The 23,608-nt window shown below is 42.9% G+C and overlaps 2 protein-coding genes across 3 annotated transcripts in view; both read left to right on the forward strand.

Annotated features, from left to right (window-relative positions):
• runx1 (RUNX family transcription factor 1) overlaps positions 1 to 4,303 on the forward strand; it is a 30,631-nt gene extending 26,328 nt beyond the window's left edge. The window contains exons 7-8 of one of the 2 annotated variants that reach the window (XM_085151692.1): positions 646 to 792; positions 871 to 4,303. In XM_085151692.1, the coding sequence (XP_085007818.1) occupies positions 646 to 792; positions 871 to 1,412 (689 nt within the window). In that variant the 3' untranslated portion in view covers positions 1,413 to 4,303. The remainder of the gene's footprint in view (positions 1 to 645; positions 793 to 870) is intronic. The other variant, XM_085151693.1, reaches the window with a different exon arrangement.
• A 3,189-nt stretch (positions 4,304 to 7,492) lies between these two features.
• donson (DNA replication fork stabilization factor DONSON) lies at positions 7,493 to 20,588 on the forward strand. Its single transcript, XM_085151698.1, has 12 exons — positions 7,493 to 8,314; positions 8,441 to 8,509; positions 8,637 to 8,831; positions 9,251 to 9,429; positions 10,431 to 10,506; positions 10,577 to 10,679; positions 11,047 to 11,149; positions 15,878 to 16,015; positions 16,098 to 16,296; positions 16,398 to 16,467; positions 16,564 to 16,694; positions 17,153 to 20,588. Exons 1-12 carry the CDS (start codon positions 7,892 to 7,894, stop codon positions 17,291 to 17,293), a joined length of 1,827 nt encoding a protein of 608 aa, XP_085007824.1. The 5' UTR covers positions 7,493 to 7,891; the 3' UTR covers positions 17,294 to 20,588.
• The last annotated feature ends 3,020 nt before the right edge of the window (positions 20,589 to 23,608 follow it).

Consider the following 23,608-nt stretch of genomic DNA (forward strand, 5'->3'; position numbering starts at 1 on the left):
TCAGGGTCGGGCTGGAGCCTGTCCCAGCTGTCATAGGGCGAGAGGCAGTATATACCCTGGACAGGTCGCCAGCCTGCCGCAGAGCTAACACAGACAACCATTCATACTCACATTCACGCCTATGGACAGTTTAGAATTACCAGCTAACCTAACCCCAACTGCTAATCTTTGGACTGTGGGGGGAAGCCGGAGTACCTGGAGAGAACCCACGCGAACACGGGGAGAACATGCAAACTCCAAACAGAAAAACCTGGGGGTGGAATCAAACTCAGGACCTTCTCACTAAATAGAAACAGTGCTAATCACCCCACCCACATGCAACATAACATAAACTGGGAGTGTCAGTAGCACAGGAAAAAGTCAAGTGAAAAAAACTTTTCTTGAACCTCAAACGTTGATCCTGTTCATCTGGACGTTTTCAGTGGGAGAAACGTTTCGTCACTCATCCAGAGGACTTCTTCAGTCTCAGCTGACTGTGGGATTACAACCTTATATACAGTACATTTGCACAGTAACTGAAACTACCACTGTTGAAGGAATAAACATTTCTTGACACATTTTACTGCTCCAAAGGTATCAGTGATTATATATTACATGTATTTTCGCTCACAGTCCCTTTCTCCTGTCTGCTTGTATCTCTTTCAGATTCCAGACAGATGCAGTCATCACCATCATGGTCTTACGATCAATCGTATCCTTATCTTGGCCAGATAACTACACCCACTGTTCCCACGGCTAATTCTCTATCACCTGGTCGTTCTTCTCTCAGTGACCTGTCCTCTCGACTAACAGGTAACAAACCTATGCGTGGTGACACACGTAGGGAACACTGTGATTAAGTTGTAACAATCAACCTTTGTCTTCTTTCAGGCTCTGAGCTCACTGCCTTTGGTGACCCAAGGATGACCTTAGAACGGCCTTTCAGTTCCCTGCCCTCCTTGCCTGACTCACGTTTTTCTGATCCCCGGGTGCACTATCCTCCCACTGCAGCTGCCTTTACCTACACCCCATCCCACAATCCAGTCTCCAATGGTGCACTCGGTATCACAATGGCAACAGCCATGGCCACCACCCCTGCAGGGAGGTACCACACCTACCTGCCTCCACCCTATCCTGCAAATGCTCCCCAAGCTCAGAACGGGCCCTTCCAGTCCACCTCCTCACCATATCTCTACTACTCCACTGCCGCTGGCTCCTACCAGTTCTCCATGATGACAAGCGGAGCAGGCAGCAATGATTCACGCTCACCACCAAGGATCTTGCCACCGTGCACCAATGCCTCCACAGGCTCTTCCCTCCTGCACCCCTCTTTACCCAGTCAGAACGAAGGGGTGGGTGCGGAGGTGGAGTCCAGTCACAGTAGCTCACCAACAAACATGGCTCCTGCTGAAGCTGTCTGGAGACCCTACTAAACGAGCAATGGCAGAAGTGAAGGGTGCACCCACCCACTTTGTCATGTGATGCACACACTGGCAAGGGTGGAACAAATACAATGAAACGGTAACATCCGGTGGGTCTGCCTACTAATTAGCAAGCAATATTGAGTTTCAAGTTAAGCTGCATGTTAAGACCAGTTTATGTTAGAACTGGCTAATGTCGGTACCAAACATCATACAACTAGGAGCCAGAAGAGTACAGCCAGTAGGAAATACTGTCACATCAGGGTCTATCAAGATAGGATTGCTCTCTGTAGAGGAGAAACAACAAACTGAAGACACTGTGCTCGAGCAGGACTGGACTGATCTCAGCCAAGCATCCTTTGTTCAGTACCAGGACTTATTCGTCATAATGTGGTTGATGATGTGAATATATTATTTGCTCCTGACAAATGTTGTGATGAACTGTTTGTGTTTACTGTAGCAATTTCTGTCTCTTTATACATCAGCATTCTTTCTCCCTTTTTTCTTTCTCAACTAAAGTTCAAGAAATATCATTTTAGACATGAAATAGTTTTCCACTGGCATTCTCTTAGCTTTTTAATTCCATTGCTTCCATTTCCAAAGTTCACTGTATTCCATTAGCTGTGTTCATCCAAGTTGGTCTTCTCTGTTCTCCAAATCCACCACCATTTAATTTTGAACCAACAAACCATCGCACCAAAGATTGCACCATTGTAAAAGCATTGAATTTGTTCTCATGACACCTTTTTAGAGTTTATTTCACATTTGTTTCTGTCTGTGTGGATATGTGTGTTTGGGTGAGAGTCCATGTAATTGTGTGTCTGTGTGTCAAATTTTCCAGTGATCCACTACTGATTTGTACCATATATAGCAATGACTGTATATGACACCCTAAGATTGTTTTCATCACCCCTTCCTCTCTCACTGTCTCTCTCAAATAGACACACAGACTCAGAGAGACATACAAAGACACACACACACACACACACTTACGTCATAGTTTGCTATAACACTGTTGTGTATATTTCAATTAGACTGATGTAAATATAAAGACAACACAACTGTTTCCTGGTCCTTTAATATGTTTTCATTGTTACTTGTCTCTTCATGAATAATCTGCCCTAAGACAAAACACACACACACACAACACACACACACGATCTTTTGCTGTTTCTGACCCTGACCCTGAAGTGCAACACCAACACACTTAAAAGTCAAGTGAGATACCTGACACCTGCATCCTGGAATTTAATACCAAATGAGTAATTCAAGTTTGTAGATGACTGGATCTATTCATATAAAAAGGACACCAAGGTATCGTTGGAGACAGCTGTATATATTTCTAACAAAATGAAACTCAGAGTCTTTACTCTCCAAACTGTTGTGAATGAAATGTTATTTTTAAACAGTTTTTATTTCAGTTGAGGTTGTGTGCAAAATAGAAACGTTCAAAGTTCTTGGATTTATTTCTCAAACTTTTTACCTAATATTGTTCCCAAATGTAATTTGAAATTGGAAATTGGAATACTTTATCTTAAATTATTAAGAGTTCCTTTAACTGGAATTAAGGGTCCCAGCCCAAGTCCTGAATAGCTACCCAACACCATAATCCCCCCTCCACCATTACACCTGGCACGGTGCAGTCAGACAACTAACTCCTGGCAACAAACCCAGACTTGCCCATTAGACTGCCAAATGGAGAGGCATGACTCTTCACTCCAGATACCACATCTTCACTGCTTTAGAGTTTAGTGGCAGCATGCTTTATTTTTATCCAACACTTTGTGATGTGCTTGGTTATGTAAAGCTTAGATGTAGGTCCTCATTCATGGAAACCCTTCCGATTAAGCTCTCTGTTCTTGAGCTAATCTGAAGGCCACATGAAGCTTGGAGGTCTGTAGTAATTGACCCTTCAGAAAATTGAGTACTGAGCAGATGATCTATTGGACTTAGATCAGGCAAGCATGGAGCCCAGTGCATTATATTATTTCCTCCATCCAAAAGGATGAACTACTGTTAATACATGAGGGAGGCCATTGCCATGCATTGTCAGAGGAAGTCAGAGCCCACTGCACCAGTGTAGTGTCTAATAATGTGTTAGACAATTTAATCCCAGCATCTAATGGTGGTCAGGGTGCCATTGCCTAGCCTGTAGAGGTCTATGCAATCCATTCATTGATTTGTCTTCCCAGATCATTACTGGCACAGTACCTAAATGGTTATGTAGAACGATGATACAAACGACATAAATGACAATTGGACCTTCACACCACTGGCCTGCTGAAGGTCATTTTGTAAGGGATTGGCAGTGTTCATCCGGATACTGTTCCTGCTGACTGTTTAAGAAGTTTTTGTTCAACTATCCAGAGTAGCTGTGTGTCTCCTAGAATCTCCTCCATGCTCCTGAGACTGTGCTGGGAGACACAGCAACCCCTCAGGCAATGGTAGAGTCCAGGTATCGCCTCATGCTGCCCATAGTGACACTGAGCCTTGCCAAATCAAAACTAGTGGAAAAAACTCTCTGAAAAGATGAGGATAGAGTGAGCCAATTGTTTCCCCCTGATTAACACCCCCCACACAACTGACCAGAGGAGTATCCCAGAAATGTAATACTGTACTCTGATCCAGGTGCTCCATTTTTTTATGAGCTCTGTATGACTGATGACAGATTAACAAGGAGCTGGATTCTCATAAAGTCTCAGTGATCATCGTGACAGGGAAACAGGAGCTACAGTGAGAAAAAAACCTGAGACTATTTGTTTTGCTGTTTATATTTATGATTTTCCTTCAATAGTCTGAACAAACTCATTAAAAATTTAAACTTGTATTTTGAAATTTTCATTTGTAAAATTTCTCACACAAATTTGAAATTACAGTTAGTTTAAATCTCCAAACCTGTATTCACATTTTATTCATGTTTATTTATTATTTTAATATTTACAAACACAGCTCTGTGAGCTCTTAAATCAGTGAATACAAGTGCTCAACTGCACACTCTCAAGTCACATATTTACATATTCTATGCTTTGACTTTTGCAACACTTGTTGCACTTGTAGCTGAAGGGGGGGAGTGGTGGTTGGGGGTGTGGGGGTGGAAGTCAGCCAATCAGAAAGCAAAAGACAGAGGTCTCATTCGCAGTTGCCCTCATCTTTATCATCACAGTTTAAAGAAAGATTTTCCACAAATTAAAGCACATTTAATAGAAAAACTTTATTTGCAAAAAACAGGATATAAAAAGACCAAGAAACAAACCTGTCACTGGAAGTCAAACCATCTTCCACCATCGCAGGACCTGTTGAAGTGAAATTTATAGATTTACTTTTACTTTCTTCCTTGTATTGACTGCATAACATGCGTGATATTGTCTGATTGGTCCTGTCTGATCTTCACTGTACTAATCATGGTTCTTGCTGTTCCCCTGAATCTCCAGTGTCACCCACCATGCTTATGACCCAACCTAAACGCCACTGACACTTTCATCATGCTTCATGACCAAGCACCTACCTACTTACTCCCTGCATTTCACCTGTTCAGCCTGCGCTCTCCTGCTGCCCTTCCTTCATCTCCAGAGGCCAGTTTTAATATATAAATCAATGTAAATATATCCCTTTGCTTTATTTGGGTCCACGTGAGAAAAAAAATAAGAGAGTTGCAAAAATCAACAGAATACATGTGGGAGGGGAATGTGTCTGGAGGTTTTGTAATTTTACTGAACAATGAATAGAGGGACCTGGAGTTACCTTCATTAGAACTAATTAAACCAGAGTAGTAAGCAGATTTGGCTGAGGCAATGCAGTCCTTATAGAACAAAACATGATCATTGTGCATTTCTTTATGTACAGTAAGTCCAGTTTTCTTGAATAGACGTTCGAGTTGGCGTCCTTTAGCTTTAAGGTGACGCAGGTCGGAGGTAAACCATGGAGCTGAACGGGAAAATGAGACAGTTCGATGTTTAAGGGGAGCAAATATGTTAAGAAGGTTATGGAGGTTGACATTTTAATGGCAAACGAGTTAATGAGGGGTTGAGGAGTTGTGATAGATGGAGGGTCATGGACGGCAGATGAAAAAACAGCTGGGTTGATATTACTAATTTTCCTAAAAGTGATATTACGAGAGATACAGGTTTTGGAAGCGCTTATGTTTGCATCAAAAGAAATAAACATATGATCAGACTGGGGAAACAATGTGGCTTTACAATGGGTGGGGGTAATGCCAGAACAACAGACCAAATCCAGGATATGACCTTTGGAATGGGTAGGAAATTTTATGTACTGTAGAAGCCCAAAACTTTCCAGGCAGGAGGTAAATTCTCTGGAAAGAGGGATTTTATTATTGTCCATATGAATATTGAAGTCACCAGCAATGATCAGATTTGGAGAAAGTACAGAAAAATGAGTGAGAAGAGCAGAAAATTAATTTAAAAACTCCTTGTTTGGCTTAGGTGGCCGATAAACAGTACATATGATGGTGGGGGTAGATCCAGGGAGCTGTAGTGCAGTGTATTCACATGAATTAATGAAGGGAAAAATGTTGTGCAGCTTATTTCTTCGCTTAACAGCACTTTGACATAAAGAGGAAGTCTTTAGCCAGCTAGGAGCTACATTTCATTTGAACATATCAAATCACCAGGTCTATGTTATCATCCATCAAGCTTTTGTCCTCCACTGGGATCAAAACTCCCAAATATTTAACAATATTTTTAACTGGGATATTTCTGTATCAGCAATGTCTTTTAAAGCAAGAATGTCAAAATTATTTAAATTAAGGTTTAAGCCTGATGTTAATAACAGATCAGACTTTGAGATTTCATTTGTGTCATTGTGACACATTGAGGGGCAGGGATAGCTCAGTAGGTAGAGTGGTTGCCCCATGATCGGAAGGTCGGGGTTGGACTCCACTGAACGGCTACCCTGAGGTACCCCTGAGCAACGTACACATTATTATTATTGTGTTTGAGAGAGTGGAAAAGCACCATTCATATCAGTCCATTTGCCATTAATACAATCACTTTTTTATTATACTTATGTGCTTTTTATCTAACAGTCGCACACATTCGTACTCAAATGGATGCATCAGAGAGCAGCGTGGGGTTATTTATGCAGACAGGGATCAAACCACTAAAGTGACCCACTCTACCTCCTGAGCTACAGTCACCCCAGAGACAGTGACTTGTGTATATTTAAAGATAATGCAACTAAACTTATGGTGGATTATTGAAAGGTTCAGAATTTGGCTTACCGCTAAGAAGAGATGGGACTTCCATGATGAAATTCCCCTCTTAATCTGAGTGATGGCAGTTTCACCAATGATAAGGTCTTGATTGCTTTGATAAAAAAAGTTATCAAATTTTTAAAAATTTAGGGTTAAAGATAAAATTGTGGAGAACTGTAGAGAATAAAGAATAAAATCAGGTGACTGCCAACAAGCCATTATTTGTAGTTAACTAGCTCCAAAAACAGGTGAATATTATTGATATGAATGCCACTCATGAATCCACAGTGGGATCCCTGAATTCTTTTATTTGGATCAGTGTTTCAACGCTTTGCTACTATGAAAATTGTCATTTTATATTCATTGTTGAGTGTAATTGGTCTCCAGTTATTAATAAATAAAGGATCTTTGTTGGTTTGGGGAATTAAAGGGAGATGTCCTTGCTTTAATGACGGGGACAGTTCTTCTTTTACAGATCGCTTCATTAAAGAGAGCAGCTAATCATTTAATTGGTAAATTGACAGCAGAAATATCATTATTTTTTTCTATTTTTGAGCTATTTTTATGTGCTTATTTATGTGCCCAAATGTCCCAGTTTTACACTGGAACTTGAAAGCAGCTTACATTTGTGGATCTGTGCGAAGCTGGCGACGTTAAATTTGTCTCAAATCCCCTCTAAGTTCCAGGTACTCGTCACTGTATATCCGCCGGTAAGGCACAGGAAGCCGCTGCAGTATTCTCCTGGATGATAGGCGTCTCCACTCAGACAATATCGCCACATAAGCGCTGATATAGGAAGAGAAGAAGTCAAAGCCGGAAGTCAAGGCTTTGCCTTGTGTTTTTCTGAAAAGGTCTTTCCATAAACCCTCAAGTTTTCAAACTGTTCCAACATCTCCTTGTGTATATGTCTCTGATTATTATTACATTATTAATTTAAATCATACAATTCAAATGTAGTAAAACCCGACACGACGTCACATCCTGCCGTACCATAATGTCCAAAGTTCCCGATGAGTAAAGGCTCCAACAGATACAATAATTGCATTTAACACTGTAGATTATTGTGTATTTATTTTTAACGTGCGTCACAAAAACAAACGTAAGCAAATGACGTCCGTTTAGCTCCTTTTCACAGCCATTGACACGCGGGGACTCTTTACGTCAGCACGCTGCGCGCCAAATTTTTACAGCGCAAAACAAAAACAGCCGCGGGTCCGGCGCTTTCCAAAGGAAACAGCGCTAAAAGCGGATCGTTTGGGGCAAACTGCATCTCCACAGGATGTCGGAACACTTTGGATACTCGCCCAGCTTCAAGCGACCAGCGGAAATTTTGCGAATGAGGTGCAAAAGAGCCCGAAGCGACACCGGTGCCGGGTCCACAGACCGCCCCGAACAAAGCGGCTCATCTCCGACTTGCGTGCGGACTTTCTCCCCGGAACCGCTCTCCGGCGCCCAGAACCATTCCGGGGTTGGAATAAAACGCAGGAACCCGTTCGCAAAAATAGAAAACACTTACAGTCCTACGAAGAAACGTCTAACTTTCAACGACGCCAGCTGTAACCCCGAAAACTCTGATAGCTCCGGGATCACAAACAGTGAGAGAGATGAAGAATCATCGAAAAGAGAAGGCACGCTGGATCTGGCTCTCAGTTCCAGGCTCGATGAGGCACAAAAACAGGAATACCGACAAGCTTCCAGCCAGGTTGGTCTCGGTCCTTTGCACTGCCCGTATCATCAGAAAGCTCCTGTGTTTATGTGGTAGAGATGTAAACATGAAGGGAGACACTATAGGACCCCCTCTTACTTTCTTGTCTGTGTCCTGCTGCAGAAATCTGGATCTGAGAGTGATGTGTTGTTGGAAGAAGAACCGGAGGACATTAAAAGCCCCCTGCTAAAGGTGGGAATTTCTTCTGTATTTTTTAAAATGCTGACTGACATATCTGTGAGAATTGTCACTGTTTCCCAGGTTTTCTGTTGTGCAGTGTATAACCGTGTATTCAAAGGATCCCCCTCTGTCCTTCTAGAGCCCCCAAGCCACTGCTCCCACTGCAGCTCCTGTGTGCACCCAGTATCCAGCAGACTGGAGCCTGAAGACGCGTCTCCTCCTGACCTCTCTGGTCTCCCTTTCATGGGCAGAGCAGCTCAAGGCTCAGGAAGAAGCTCAGGGGCTCAGCCAGCACTGCAGGGCACAGTTCAGTTCCCTGCCACACAGTCCACAGGTAGGCTCCTTGCACACAAGTGGAAGATGGACAGGCACACAATAGTCACATATGTTGAGACACTAGTGACACCAGTTATTTTTTTCAGCACTTGTTGAGCCCTCGCCATTTCACGACTTTTAGATTTTAGACCTACTTCAGATGTTTAAACCTAAAATCTTGTTTTTTATTCAGCCAGATTTTTTTTTTCTGTAACCAAATTAAAAAATGAGATCACAGAATAACAGAGATGATCAGTGTCACAGTTTCCATGCAAACCTGGATCAGTTTGATGATTCTGAGTCTCAGTCTAACACAAAGACATAATTTCCTTAGGCATTAATGAAGTATGCTGATATGGATACCCGACAGCTCTTAGTTTGTCTTGGGTTCTTCAGTAGCTTGTTCCTCAGCCCGACCTGTCTCTGTGCCTGCTATAGGATCCCAGGTCCTGCTCAGAGCTACGTTGTGCCTTCCAGCAAAGCCTGGTCTACTGGCAGCATCCCTCCATACCCTGGCTGTCTCTGTTCCCTAGGATCAACGCTGAAAGGAGCTTCTTTGGCAAGAGCGCCCCCTGGGCTCATGATGCAACGATACAGCAGAGTCTCATGACAGAATGGTGAGGCTGATAGGGTGACGAGGTTTTACTGCAGTGATTTCATTTTTCTCTCTGTCCTGATTTTAAATGAATCAAGATGCGATTGAATCACAGACTTTCAGCTTTAACTCGACGGATTTTAATAAAAACATTGTTTGTTTAGGAATTACAGCCATTTTTATGTATAACTGACTGACAGGTGGTTTCACTGATATGTCCTATTGATAAATGAATCATTAAAAAAAACAACTTGATTCTAAGATTTGAGATCTTTACACTGGAGGTCCGAAGAGATGTAGATGAAAGAGGTCATTGTCAGGCTCAGTAGCCCCAATAAATCTGTCAGAGACAGAAGGAAGTTACGACCTCCTTAGACTGTTTTAGTATCAGGGACCTTTTTTCCGCCGAGTTATCAGCTCTGCCACAGTTAGCTAACACAAACTCAGTCTGTTAGCAGCAACCAGCTAACCATCAGTGACATCACGTTCTGTACTAGCGCTAAGTTTAAACACTTCTTTCCTAAATCCAGTTTCACAGATGGGGTTAAATCTCACACAGCAGGGTCTCACATTAAACGAACCTTTGTACAGTGAAGTGTTTCATGGCCCAGTAAGAGCAGCCACACAATGAAGCAGCATTTTTAGGTGGAGCTCATGGTGATGATCCTTAAAAAGACTTCTGACATTGCTGTATGTCCTGGACCAGGTGATGTGTGCGTGTGTTCAGCTGTGAGTTTGAATGTAACTTTACTGTAGCTGTGACAAACAGGTCAGGCGTAGTTATAAAGTGAAACAGGTGTTTTAACGCCAGCCTGTACCCAGTAAAGGTTTTAGTGGAGCTTCCAGGAACAGGTGCTGCCTTGTTGAGGTTTCTTTTTTGTAATTCAAAATACTCGATGCAGCCAGAGTCCAAATGAATGCTGTGTGTACTGTGAAGCTGCTGAACACTGGCTGCTGTGTTCTGTACATGTATTCAGTGGCATTATTCCCACACTCCTTCCTTTGTCCATGTTTGTTGCTCAGGTCCGTCAGTCTGTCATCTCTCTACAGTCTGTTAAAGGCCAGACTGTGTCCATACTTCTACCTCTGTTCCTATCAGGTAGGTGTTAATATGCACTCTGAACTGTGCTCAGCAACACCGTCCTTCAGCTCATCTGTTTCATTGTCAGTTCACAGTGTTGTTCCGGGCAGCAGGTCTTGGAGGATCCAGCAGCATCACTGCTTTCATTTCCCCCACAACGAGGGGCCTCAGAGAGGCGATGAAGGCTGAAGGTGAGAGCTGAACTGTAGCTTTGGTCTCAGAATTAATTTTCATTTGATACATTTACAGCCAGAAAAGGCTGATACGGTATTGTTGTCAGCCTGCCGGGCAGGCAGCGTGGACAACCAACATTTTCTTTCCACTCGTCTGAAATGTGACATGTAGTGGCAGTAAAATAGTCCACAAACCTGACCGCTGTATGAAAAAGCTTTGCCTGTAGTTTATTCTTTAAGACATGACTTGTCAAATAAAAAAGTACAAGAAAAATTAGCTGTAGGAGTTAAACAATGTCAGACCTCTAGCCCGAGGTTAGGACTGAACAGAGGACATGACAGCTTCATCATTCGCTGCTCCTCACTGATCAGTTTACCCATATAGGTATAGAGTTCAGCCTCCCTCTGCTGGAGGAACAGAGGAGGTGCAGGGAGGCACAGAAGCAGACCATTCACCAAGAGGAGGAGCAGAAGGAACAAGAGGTCACGTAAGTGCTGCTCTTTCATTGTCTGTGCTCAGTAGGGCTGGGAGCTGTCGGGGTTCTGATCACTGTTTTTAAAATGTGTGTAAAATATCAGTTTGGACTCACTCAGCAGTTTCCACACAGCTTCATATCATTCTAGAATAGCTGACTTCTCATACAGCTAAGAATAAATAATAATACTTCCTTTTTTAAAATGAAAAATCTTTGGGTAGTTCCCATCTGGCAGAGCTGCCAGATGGGAAAGATTTTTAAAAAGACTAAAAAAAAAAAAGGGGGGGGGATAGCTCAGTAGGTAGAGTGGTGGCCCCATGATTGGAAGGTCGGGGGTTCGACTACCCTGAGGTACCCCTGAGCAAGGTACCGTCCCTACACACTGCTCCCCGGGCGCTGCATTGGTGGCTGCCCACTGCTTCACTGGGTGAATGGGTTAAATGCAGAGGAGCAATTTCCCTATGGGGACTAACACACACACATTATTATTATATTATAAGAGACAAACACGATGACTGAGCGGCCATGAGCCAATTTAATAGTCGACGCGTTGTTTGAAGCTTTGTAGGATCCTGAAAAACGCAGGAATAAGTAGTAGGACTTACGAGTGTAATAACGCCTGAAACTGAAGATGGCAGCACTGCATGTACAAGGATGCCAGCTGCCGTTAAACCCCGAAGAAGAAGCGGAAGAAGCAGCAGTCTCCGCTTACTGTGTCCAAATTCAGGACATCTTTTGACCCCTGAATTGGAAGAGCAGACGCATGTTGATGCAATAAGCTGTATGTTTTACGTCCAACAGATGCCTGATCCGATTAGTCGACCAATCAGATCATGCATCCATTGAACATAAAACGTACAGCTTATTGCACCAGCAGCATCTGCTCTTATATAACTATCATTAGATTACAGCTTTAAGAGTTTCAGGTATGTGCTAACTAAAAATAAAGACAAGATGATAGTTTATTAAATTTTAATGAAGTTTGCAGATTGTTTCGGTGAAGTTTAATAAACTCCTTGCTATCTAAAATATAACAGGACACCGGAGTAAATTCTTGAGCATCTCACACTTCTATGTGTGTTGTTAAACGTTTATTTTGCGACCCAGAAAGAATAATAAGAGTAATATTAAAACTTAGTAGCTGCCGCCATTGTTGGAAACTGGAATTGGCTGGGCTGCGCTATGAATTCTGGGATAGGTTGGGCCATACGCCCGACCCGTCCTTCAAATCTGGGGAAAAGAAGGACACATTTGTCGACTGTATTTGCTGAAGTCTTCGAAGTTGGACAGCCTTCATCGCATTGCTGTAACGTAATCGGCCTTCAAATGCGGCCTCCGAAGGATGCGGCCCCTGAATTTGGACACAGCTACGATACCGGACACAGCTTCTTCTTCTTCGGGGTTTAACGGCAGCTGGCATCCTTGTACATGCAGTGCTGCCATCTTCTGTTTCAGTCCGTTATTACACTCTTAAATCCTACTACTTATTCCTGCATCTTTCTGGATCTTACAAGGCTTTAAACGATGCGTCGACTATTAAATTTGTCGTTGATGATTTTGTTAGTCGACTAATCGTGGCAGCCCTAGCTGCCATCCACACAGACATTAGTCAAGAGGTCCAGTTCAACCTGGGTGAGTTTCAAGAAAACATTAGAGACAATCTGAGAGATGATAGCAGAACTTTAACAGAAACTAGGCGGCCTAATAACTGATTTGAAGACGACGACCAACAGGGTGGGAAGATGAGCTGATATGGAAGAGTGGAATTCGAATCTGCATTCATGAGCAGACCTGGAGGCTCCCAACATGTGGAGGCCTTGGAAGGATACAACATCTGATCCTATAAATGATTTTATTAAAACAGCTCAAGAGCCCTGAGTGGAGTCAAACTCAGAATACAGCAGCAAAACTCGAAGCAAGACATTTGATCCCAGACACCAGCCCTGCTGCCAGAACACAAGTGTAAAGGCTGGTAGTGTACAGCAGGGCAAACAAGGCAGTGGAGGATTTAAGGAGACCAAGGGGTTCTGCTGCACAGGACACCTCGAGGCGGAAACTGAGAAGCGCCCAAGTCAGGACTAGAGATGGCACGATACCACTTTTTTATGTCCAATACTGATATCATAAATTTGGATATCTGCCGATACCGATATGAATCCGATATAGTGTTTTTTTTAATATCTTGCTGCATTTTGTATAAGTTCATACTCAAGTTTAAATAAACAACAACACTAAAGCTATTCTGTTTTACCTGTATGTAAAAAATACACTGCACCCAAAAAATTTCATAGTTCAGCAAAACTGATCAATCTAATAAAGTTAAACCTCAACCTCAACTTTAATTTGATGCAGTGTGAAAAAAACTGCACAGAAATAAATTATTTTCCAAGAATAATTAAATAGATTCAACATCTTTCTTCAACAGAACTGCAGACTGCACAGATGGTTCCCAAAGGAAAAAGTACTACAGCTTACTAGGGTATATTAGACTTAACAGTTACTATATACAGTAATGGACTTCTATACATTTACATCAGATGAAAACTTTGGGTGTAAGAGTCAGATAATTATTTATTAAAAGCTAGATATTTTAAATGAAAATAAGAAAGAAAAGTATGTCTTTGTGCCCCCTTTTCCCTGTTCATGCCCTATCGGCCCCCCTGGCTAAACTTTGCTAGCTCCGCCCCTGCACAGTTACGTCAGCTGTAGAAAAAGATCCTGGTGTAGAAATAATATTAAATAAATTCTAACAACAGCTTATCAAGCTTAAACGTGCTGCTGTTGTTCAGCCGCTGGTTTCCTCTTTCTGGTGAGAAGTGGACCAAAAACAAACAAGAGAGACGATCAGCTGATCATTGATCAGTTTCATGATTGAAGCAGGAGAGAGAGAGAGAGAGAGAGAGGCAGTCGCTCCATATATCTGTTGTTAAGCTTAACGTGGGAATGCTTTACAGACATTCAGAGATGAACTTACACACTTGCTTTACTTCTCTCTGGGAAAACTTCCTCTGAGATGAAATGCCGGTTTGGTAGCGAAGCTCCAAATGCTCAACCAGACCACCGACAGGTCTGGCACGCCACAGCCGCTCTATCACGTTATGCATACTGCTCCGACGTGCTACGGTTATGAGCCGAGTTACGAGTTGTTGCAAGTTTTGTGAGGTGCTTTTTTGATATTTAATGGATCGGATTACATTTTTTTATTTCTTTTTGATATCCGATCCAGTAATTTAGGTCTGATATGTAATATCGGATCGGTCCATCTCTAGTCAGGACATATGAGAGCTAACAGAGCAACCCTGCAAAGCTTCCAATGGCTGTGATAAATTACAACTTTGCAACTGAAGGCAACAGTTTGAAAGAACTGCATCACAATAATGAAGAATTTGGGTAAGAGAATGTGTAGTTAGAGAAGTCGACACCAAGCATGTGGAGTAATGCCATCGCTGGCGTGTTTAATAACTGATCGTGGTTCACATTTCACTTTTATGGAACCACATTTTGTTGGTTCCTGCGTGGACAGAACTCAGCGGAGTCGTCTTCTCACAGAATTATTCACTGAAGCTGGTCCGTGTGGACGTTCTTACCCGGCTGTGGATCAATGTCCATACAGGCGCAGTACCACACTATGGATTCAAATACTGGATGGAGCAGCCAAGTACTGGCAACACTCAGTACTACAGATGTTCCTTCTAACATTCATAGTTTCCTGGCCTTTGCACTGGATGCTTGGACCGCTGACAGCAAGGCGAGTGCACCATGGAGTGTCTGGCCTCACTATATCATTGAACCCAACTTTCAATGACTTGGTGGGTTATGACTGGTTTGTTCCACTGAATAATGAAACATTTGGTGAAAGATTGAATCTAAATGGACAAAATGCACAGAGCACACTTTAGAAGTTGTTTTTTTTCCTGTTGCATTAAGGGGGCTCTGCTGGGTTAGCTACAGTATCCCTCACACACCAAAATAGCTAACGCTAAAATGAAGTTCTTCCAGTTTTGTTTTCTCTCTCTCATTCTTTCTGTTTGAAAATATCCATCAGTGTGCTTCATAGTTCTGCAACAGCTCACGTTTGGTCATCACATAACTCAACTGTTAGAACAAAAAACAACCAAATGCAAAATCAAGTACATAGTATGATTACCCTTCATGTAAATGGTTTGCACAACCCAATCAAGAGGAATAAAGAAAGGATTTCATTAGATTGCAGCAGAGGCTTCGGTAGTCCAAATACATGGTGGAGATTAGGATATTCATGCGTCAGATACAACTGATACTTTTTAAGAGACTCAGATGCCTGGATTATTCTTGTTAATTAGGTTAAATTAAATGTTAATTAAACGGGGAATGACTAGAATAACGTTTTGGGCAATAAAAAGAAACCTGCACCCTACAGACTTAACACAAGCACTCTACAAAAGATAAGAAAAGTCAAGTTACTTTTATGATAATGACCCAAGGGCCATAAAACTGTTAGCAAGGAGAAGCAGAGAGCACCACATATGAAAGTCTACCTTAACGATGGTAAGTTAAGCCATAAAGGCCTGTAGAAGGAACTAGATATAACTAGTCGTCATGCTTTAAATGTACCATAAGGAAAAATGAGGCACTAATAACCTGGAAATTTTAAAAGTGTAATCAGTCGTGGTCTAAAAACAGCAATCAGTCAGACATAAGAAGAACCTTTTGTTGTGGTGTTTTTGTGCCATCCTGTGTAAACGTGGTCTCAATGTGTAGGTGCTCCAAGCTGAGCGATACAGTTGATGGAGGAGACCATGATGGAGACTACAGAGATGAAGACAGCACTTTGTCTTGGCTGAAGGAGATGGGAGTCCAGGACAAAATCAAGAAGCCAGACCTCCACACCCTACAGCTGTATCCTCATTAGCACTGTCACGTTAGTCTGTTTTACGTGTACTCTGTGTGTTTTTCTGTGACTCCTTGACCTCTTCTCTAGTCATAAGGAGGGCCACGTCATGTCTCTGGACCATAAGCCTGAGTCTGTGATATGTGTGAAAGGACTTCACACTTTCACTCTCATCAACTTCTTCATCAATTGGAAGGGTGTGGTCGCTTCATCCGGCTCCCAGGCAGGGTTACCGCCCACGCTGTTGGCTCCCAGTGCTTTTAGAGGAGCTACAATGCACACTCTGAAGGTGTTTGCAGCACACACACGAAGCTCTGTCTGTAACCATCTCATGTGTCATTTGTACTTCTGAGTTGAATTTGACACTGTGTGTGATTTATGCTTTTATAGAGCCGTTGTGTGAATGTGAGAAGTCAAGTTGGTGCTTCCTACCAGAACATCAGCAGTCTGGAGATCACAGGTACGCAGCTGGACAAGCAGACTTTTGTCTCGTATCAGTTCTCAGCTCCTACTGTGTGTGTTAGTGTTCAGTATGCTTGTACTTGCCACACTGCAGGACCTGTCCTCCCCTCATCTCTCCATGCTATCCTAACTTTACTTCAGCCTGCACAGAAAGGAAACTTCTCAGCTGCGCTTTACACACATAATCCTACTGCGGTTATGAACGTACACAGCACCAAGCAACAGGTAACACACACAGAAAACATGAAGCTGCTTTTTGTTTGATTTAGTTGTCATGAATGTCATGTATGTATGAGCTGTAGCCTGAATGTGATCAAATCAACTTTAATGTCAACTTTACTTCTTAGCAAGCAACCTGCAGATGATGCCTAAACCATAACCAGGGTTATCTGCATGTAACATGTGTGACGCTTCTGTCTTCTTCACACAGTCGGGCCAGCCACTTAATTCACTATAATTTACTAAATGTACCCACTGGGGCGCTCAGGTTTCTGGCACGTGCATTGGTAATTTAAATAATGCAGATGTTGAACGAGCTAGTTTGCTGTTTGTCTGTTAACCTGTGTCAACGTGCTGTCCACAGCACTTAGTGCCAGCTAACAACCTCAGATTTATTCTAAAATAGGAGTTGGAGAGAAAGTGTGAATTAGTGTAGTGGTATTTATTCTGTGAACACTTTGCAGGTTAGTGAGGCCTCGGTAGAACTGTCCTCTTGTGGTCTCCATCCTGCTTCCATCCAGCAGCTGCAGCAGCCTTCCACCCTGGGAAAGACGGCCCTGACACACATCACCATGAACAACTACAGCTACACATGGAAGAACTAAGAAAGTGCTGAGAGTTTACACAACACAAAGAAGTTTGCATTCATTTGAGCTAACAGCTGCAATCCTGAAACTCAGATCAGATTCCACTGTGACGCTGGAAGAGATTCACAGCTACACGCTGACCAGAAAGTGAAGGGTATTCCACGACTACAGCGGGCAAAATAACCACTGGTGATGTGAAGTAGACGGATTAAGAATAAAAGTTTATTAATTTTCAGGCGTCAGGTGAAAGCCTGAAGTGCTACCTGTGGGAATGAAGAATATTGTTGATTTACAGGGTAGTGGTATCTGAGCAACTGGGGCCTGGAATGTCAGCAAGCAACCACCAGCTTCAAAGCAATGTGTGATGAGCGAATCACTTCCGGCATGTACACAGCTTAAGTGTCTGTTTATGTTGAGGTTTCTTTTAAGCAAACTTTATTGCACTGCACCGGATGTGATTATTTATTAAACTCTATATTGCTCAATTACTTTCAATCTTTCTTCTCATACAAGATTTATCAATGATAAATGCTGGAATGTTTTCAGGTACTGGAATGCTGATGAAATAAATTGTTAAAGTTACTGAGCTCGAAAGATTTATTAACTGCAGTATCAAGAAAACATGGTGAGCAAGTTTCTTGCTTTGATGTTTTCAACATATTAGATGGGTGGATGAAGTCATTTATCTACTCCAGTTAAATAAAATGAGAACATGAGGAAAGTAAGAGCGAGGCCGTCTGCCAGGACTGCTTGAACAAAAACCTTTTGGGCATTGACTGTCACTGACAGTCTCCATTAAACACAGTTTTTTCCTTAAATATATGCAGGAGTGCACATAAGTGGTCCTACAGGTGCACATGTGCTGTCAAACTAAGACGCGCACCAGATAAGTTGCAACGCGCGTTTGCGTACTTAAGATTTTCTGGAGGAGGACAGACATTTGTTTAGAACTCTTAAAAATGTCGACAAAGCAAACTCCTTTAAATGGACTGATTCTTATAGAGCGCTTTTCTCCTCTCTCGGAGTACTTAAAGCGCTCTATACAACATGCCACATTCACCCAATCACACTCATTCTCACAAGCACTTCATCTATACTGAGTGCTATCTAACTACATTCACACTTCGATGGACGCATCGGAGAGCAACTTGGGGTTAGTATCTTGCCCAAGGATACTTGACATGCAGACTGGGGGAGCCTGGGATCGAACCTCCAACCTTCCGATCAGTAGGTGACCTGCTCTATCTGCTGAGCTACAGCCACCGAAGCAATTACTTTGGTGTTCCTCCACTCCTGAAGAAATGTCAGCAGGAGTCCGAACAGCAAAAGAAGTGCGTAATCTCAGAAAAGTGGTTGCAGGAGGTGAGCTGGGTTCAAAGAAATGATGAACGCACAGAGATGTGGTGCAGAATGTGCTGTGAAAATCATTTGTTTGAAGCCAGCTCACTTTATCTTGCGTACATAAGATAAAATCTTATGTACGCAAACGTGCGTTGCAACTTCTTATCTGGCGCGCGTCCTTTATTTTGACAGCGCATGCGCACCTGCGGACCACTTATGTGCATCCCTGAATATATGTACACTAACACAATCAGGGCTCGCAAAATTTCAAAATCCCTGGTAGCCCTTCGGGCAGGGACTCTTCAGTTTTTGGTAGCCCAAAATAAATTTAAGTAGCCCGAATAAAAAAGAGCAATTTTTTTATTGATGTTTTGTTTCCCGTTTTGTTTCCCGTTTTGTTTCCTTTACAATATTATACAGTATAATATTGTAAAGGAAACAAAACATTAATCAAAAAATTGTTGAAACACAAATTACAACATTGAATAAAAATTACAATCATCAACTCAAATACTTGGTTCTAATTGAACAGAAATTTCTATGAACTTGTAAGAACTGTGTAGAACATGAATCAGTCTGTGTCAGATCCTGAATTTGAAATTTCCACTGAAGTCACAGGTAAGAGGCAAGTGGAACCAAGATCGAGGCCATTTGCTTTTTAAAGTTTGCAAAGACTGCTAAATTTTGCCAGTGGTAGTTCACTCTTTGCAACATAGTCTGTTCTAAACAGATTTTTCAGGTTTATTTTTAGTATGTTATTTGCAATCGGTGTTTGTTCTGGGAAAGATGCTGCAGACTGAGCAATAATGCATTTCTTGCATTTCTCATGGGTTCTAATGGGGGCCTTTCATAAAATTACTGGTCCCAGTAACAAAGGCGCTTGTCGACTCAGAAATCGAGGGAAAACCAACAACACACCCGGCAGAACATTATGTTATTTACATAATTTAAGTGGTGCGCAGGTGCGCATTCGCTGTCAAAATAAAAGACGCGCACCAGATAAGAAGTTGCAGCGCGCGTTTGCGTCCATATAAAAAGCACTGTTTTTGTCTGCTAGAGTGGGATTTTCACAGCACATTCTGCACCACATCTCCGTGCGTTCATCATTTGTTTGAAGCCAGCTCACCTCCTGCAACCACTTTTCCGAGAATACGCGCTTCTTTTGTGGTTCGGACTCCTTCAGACATTTCTTTTGGAGGTGGAGGAACACCAAAGTAATTGCTTAAAGGAGCTTGCCTCTTCGACATTTTTAAGAGTTCTAAACAAATGTCTGTCCTCCTCCAGAAAATCTTATGTACGCAAACACGCGTTGCAACTTCTTATCTGGTGCGCGTCTTTTATTTTGACAGCGAATGCGCACCTGCGGACCACTTAAATTATGTAAATAACATAATGTTCTGCCGGGTGTGTTGTTGGTTTTCCCTCGATTTCTGAGTCGACAAGCGCCTTGTCATGTTTGCATAGTAAGCTAACGATTGATAAGACGATGTCAGAGGAATTGGTGCTCAAATTATCGTCACTCACCAATCAGTGCTGTCGCTCTCTATACACAGTTCGCGCGATTGCAAAGTGAAAGCAAAAAACAAGCGCAAATTCTGGCTCACCGATGCCAATGACATAATTACCCAGCTACATTTCCGAAAGAATGCAAAAGCATTGACATATATTTTTCCTTCCTATGATAGCCCGACGGGCAGGGCAGAGATAGATTTTGGTAGCCCGACTGGAAAAATCGCTAGCCCCGGGACGTCGGGCTAGCGATTTTGCGAGCCCTGACAATCATTCATTACCTAGGGTTACCTCTTAAAGTCTTCAAACACCAGAAGAGACACCCAAGCACAAAGAAAAAGCTTTGAGTGGAGACTTCACACAAAGGAAGCATCGGTGATCATCGGAGACTCCAATGTGGGCATGATCCCTCCCTATGTAGCAGAGGGAGTCCAAATTGACAGCTTCCCAGGAGCCAAATGGGGCCAGGCAGTGCTTCTTCTGGATAAAGCAGACTATGACACATCGGTGGAGAAGCTGGTTCTATCCTTCGGCCTGAATAACAGGCGAGCGATAAAAATGCACCAATAACGGAGCTGAAAGGGCGCTGAGGACGGCACAAGAAAAATCCCCCCACGCTGACATTTATATCCCAGTGATTAACTTCTCTTCTGCTCTTCCCAAAACAGAACAAGACACATTATTGCACATAAACAATGTCATTACAGGTCTAAAGGAGCACATTCCTGCACTACCTGCGGATAAATTCAGCACGGAATCAATCTCCGCTGGACTGACAAGACTGCAGAGCACATGTTGGATCATTGGAATGATCATGTTAATGGGGCATCTCCATGAAACCAATTGGAGTGACTGATTTTATGTATTTCTGTGCTTGAGGGAGGCTTCAGATGCAATTATGTGAGAGTTTAACCCCAATACAACCCACTAGAGGGTGCTGTAACTCCAATTAAGGGAATTTTCCCCTTCTCTTTACTTTTTTCCTTTTTCCTTCACTTTTTACTTGTATAGGCCCTTTTATGGCCATCCCATTATAAACTCCTGGCCCTGAGGCCTTCCCTAACCTTAAACCCTTTTAACCCCATGCAGGGACTTCATTCCGGCCCTAAACCTAACCGCCTGGAGCCCCAACCGGACATTGGGCCCTAATTTCAATCCCCATCTTCTTCCAATCCTAAACCTAACCTCTGGGTTCCCTAAGCCCAGCTTCAACCCCCTTATTCGGGACAAGAGGGGACACTTCCCGCCTGGAGAGCAATCTGTGAGTGACGTGGGGGCCCAGGATGGGAACAGGTATAGACTGTGCATGGAGTTTGGCCACCTTTGGTGGCCAACCTCCCAACTTGAGCTCCCCCTAACCCACCCGTGCCGCCTGCCCCCCCCTCAGGTCACCCTATGTCCTCACATTGCAACAACTGAGAGGAAACGGGGTCCCCAACAAGGGGCATCAGCTGAACTGGACAATAAAAACATGTGCCTTTTGTGTATTTTGATTGTGTACATAGCTCGGAGGATCATTATAAGCTGTGTACATCCATTATTGTTTACAATCTGAAGCCCAATTCTGATTTGATGTTTTTTAACCCACTTATTGGGACAATTTATGTTATTATGAGGACTTTTTATGGACAAGCATGATGGGCTCAACATAAAAGAAACTTTTTTGAGGAAGCCCATGTCATGGCAAACTGTTCTATGGGTTATACTCATGACATGATAAGTATGTTTATATGTTTTACAGACTTTGAACGGCCATTTTGCCTCACTACTGTTCATTGGTATGGTCTTATAATGTGGAGATTGATAATTTGTTTTCCAACGGTTCCGGAAAGCAACATGCCTGGGTGCGACCAATCAGAACGGTGTTTTTTAACGGGGCGATCGTGGCTCAAGAGTTGGGAGTTCGCCTTGTAATCGGAAGGTTGCCGGTTCGAGCCCCGGCTCGGACAGTCTCGGTCGTTGTGTCCTTGGGCAAGACACTTCACCTACCGCCTACTGGTGTTGGCCAGAAGGGCCGATGGCGCGATATGGCAGCCTCGCTTCTGTCAGTCTGCCCCAGGGCAGCTGTGGCTACAACTGTAGCTTGCCTCCACCAGTGTGTGAATGTGAGAGTGAATGGGTGGATGACTGGACGTGTAAAAGCGCTTTGGGGTCCCTAGGCGGGACTAGTAAAAGCGCTATACAAATACAGGCCATTTACCATTTACCATTTTATAAGGACCCTAAGCATGAGACTCTTTGTTATTGGTTATTTTAGCTGGGAACTCTTAGCATTATGGGAAATGTGGTCTGATGCACACAACACTGCATGGACTTTCTGTTGAGCACACAGAAAGTCTAACCCTAACCCTAATCTCCTGCTTCAAAAAAAAAAAATATTGAAACCGAAAAAAAATATTGTAATTGAAATAAATGTACTGAAAAATCTTGTATTGAAACTGAAAAAAAAATTGATAGTGAAAAACAATTAATTGAAACTAATTTCTTTGTTTCCGCGGTTTCAAACCATTTTTCAGTTTCACTCTGCTGGCACTGTTTTGTCGTCCGGGGTCGCGCTGGGGGGGGGATTCCAACCCAAATGTATTTGCATATATTATAATGCTGACCAATGACTGGAGAAAACACTGACGACGCGGCTGCGGTCACAGACAAACTTGCATGTGTCTGTTCTAGTGATGGGATTTACGGCTCTTTTTAGAGAACCGGCTCTTTCGGCTCGGCTCACTAAAAAGAGCTGGCTCTTTCGGCTCCGAACCGGCACTTCAGGTCGTTTTGTTGCTTGAATTAATTTATTATTAACGACAATATAAAATTATGCACAAAATGAATTACTAATGTAAAACAAAGCGGTTTTATTTATATATGTTTATATATAAATATATGCGGTGGCCCCTAGAGACAAAGCACGTACAAACTCCAAAACACCAACAAACTTCAAAACACATTTCTAGAGTTAAGATGGACAGGCGCTCTGCAGGTGGGATTGAGCGCCTGTAATTGGTGTCTAGGTGGGCGATTCTGGGACTGACGCGGGAAAGCAGGTCCTCAAACTGGCCGAGTGAAAGACGGTGATATCGCTGGAATCGGCCGTCATCCAGGCGCAGCTCCTGGAGCAAATGGTGAAACTCACCAAACTGCTCACGCCTCTGGAGGACCTGATGGACCCAGGTGCAGCGAGGACGTCTTTTACGCCGCTGCTCTGCTCTCCACAGTACATAGAGAAGGGAGACTCTCTTCAAGCGCTAGCTCGACAGCTGCCATCTTGCAAAGATACCGTCTGGCACAACTTCCTCCCACATTTCCGGTTCACGCGTGTCAAAATATGATATTTTGAGGCACGATGGATTTTTCTTGGACACGCATTGAGGCGCGAATGTGCACGCATCAAATTAGGGGCGTTTGGGGCGTTTTTGTTTGCGTCCATCGCGTTCGGTGTGAACACACCGTAAAGTGTGTTCACACCGAACGCGATAGACGTGAGCG

The sequence above is a fragment of the Neolamprologus multifasciatus genome, chromosome 23 (genome assembly GCF_963576455.1).
Source record: "Neolamprologus multifasciatus chromosome 23, fNeoMul1.2, whole genome shotgun sequence".
NCBI lineage: Eukaryota > Metazoa > Chordata > Actinopteri > Cichliformes > Cichlidae > Neolamprologus > Neolamprologus multifasciatus.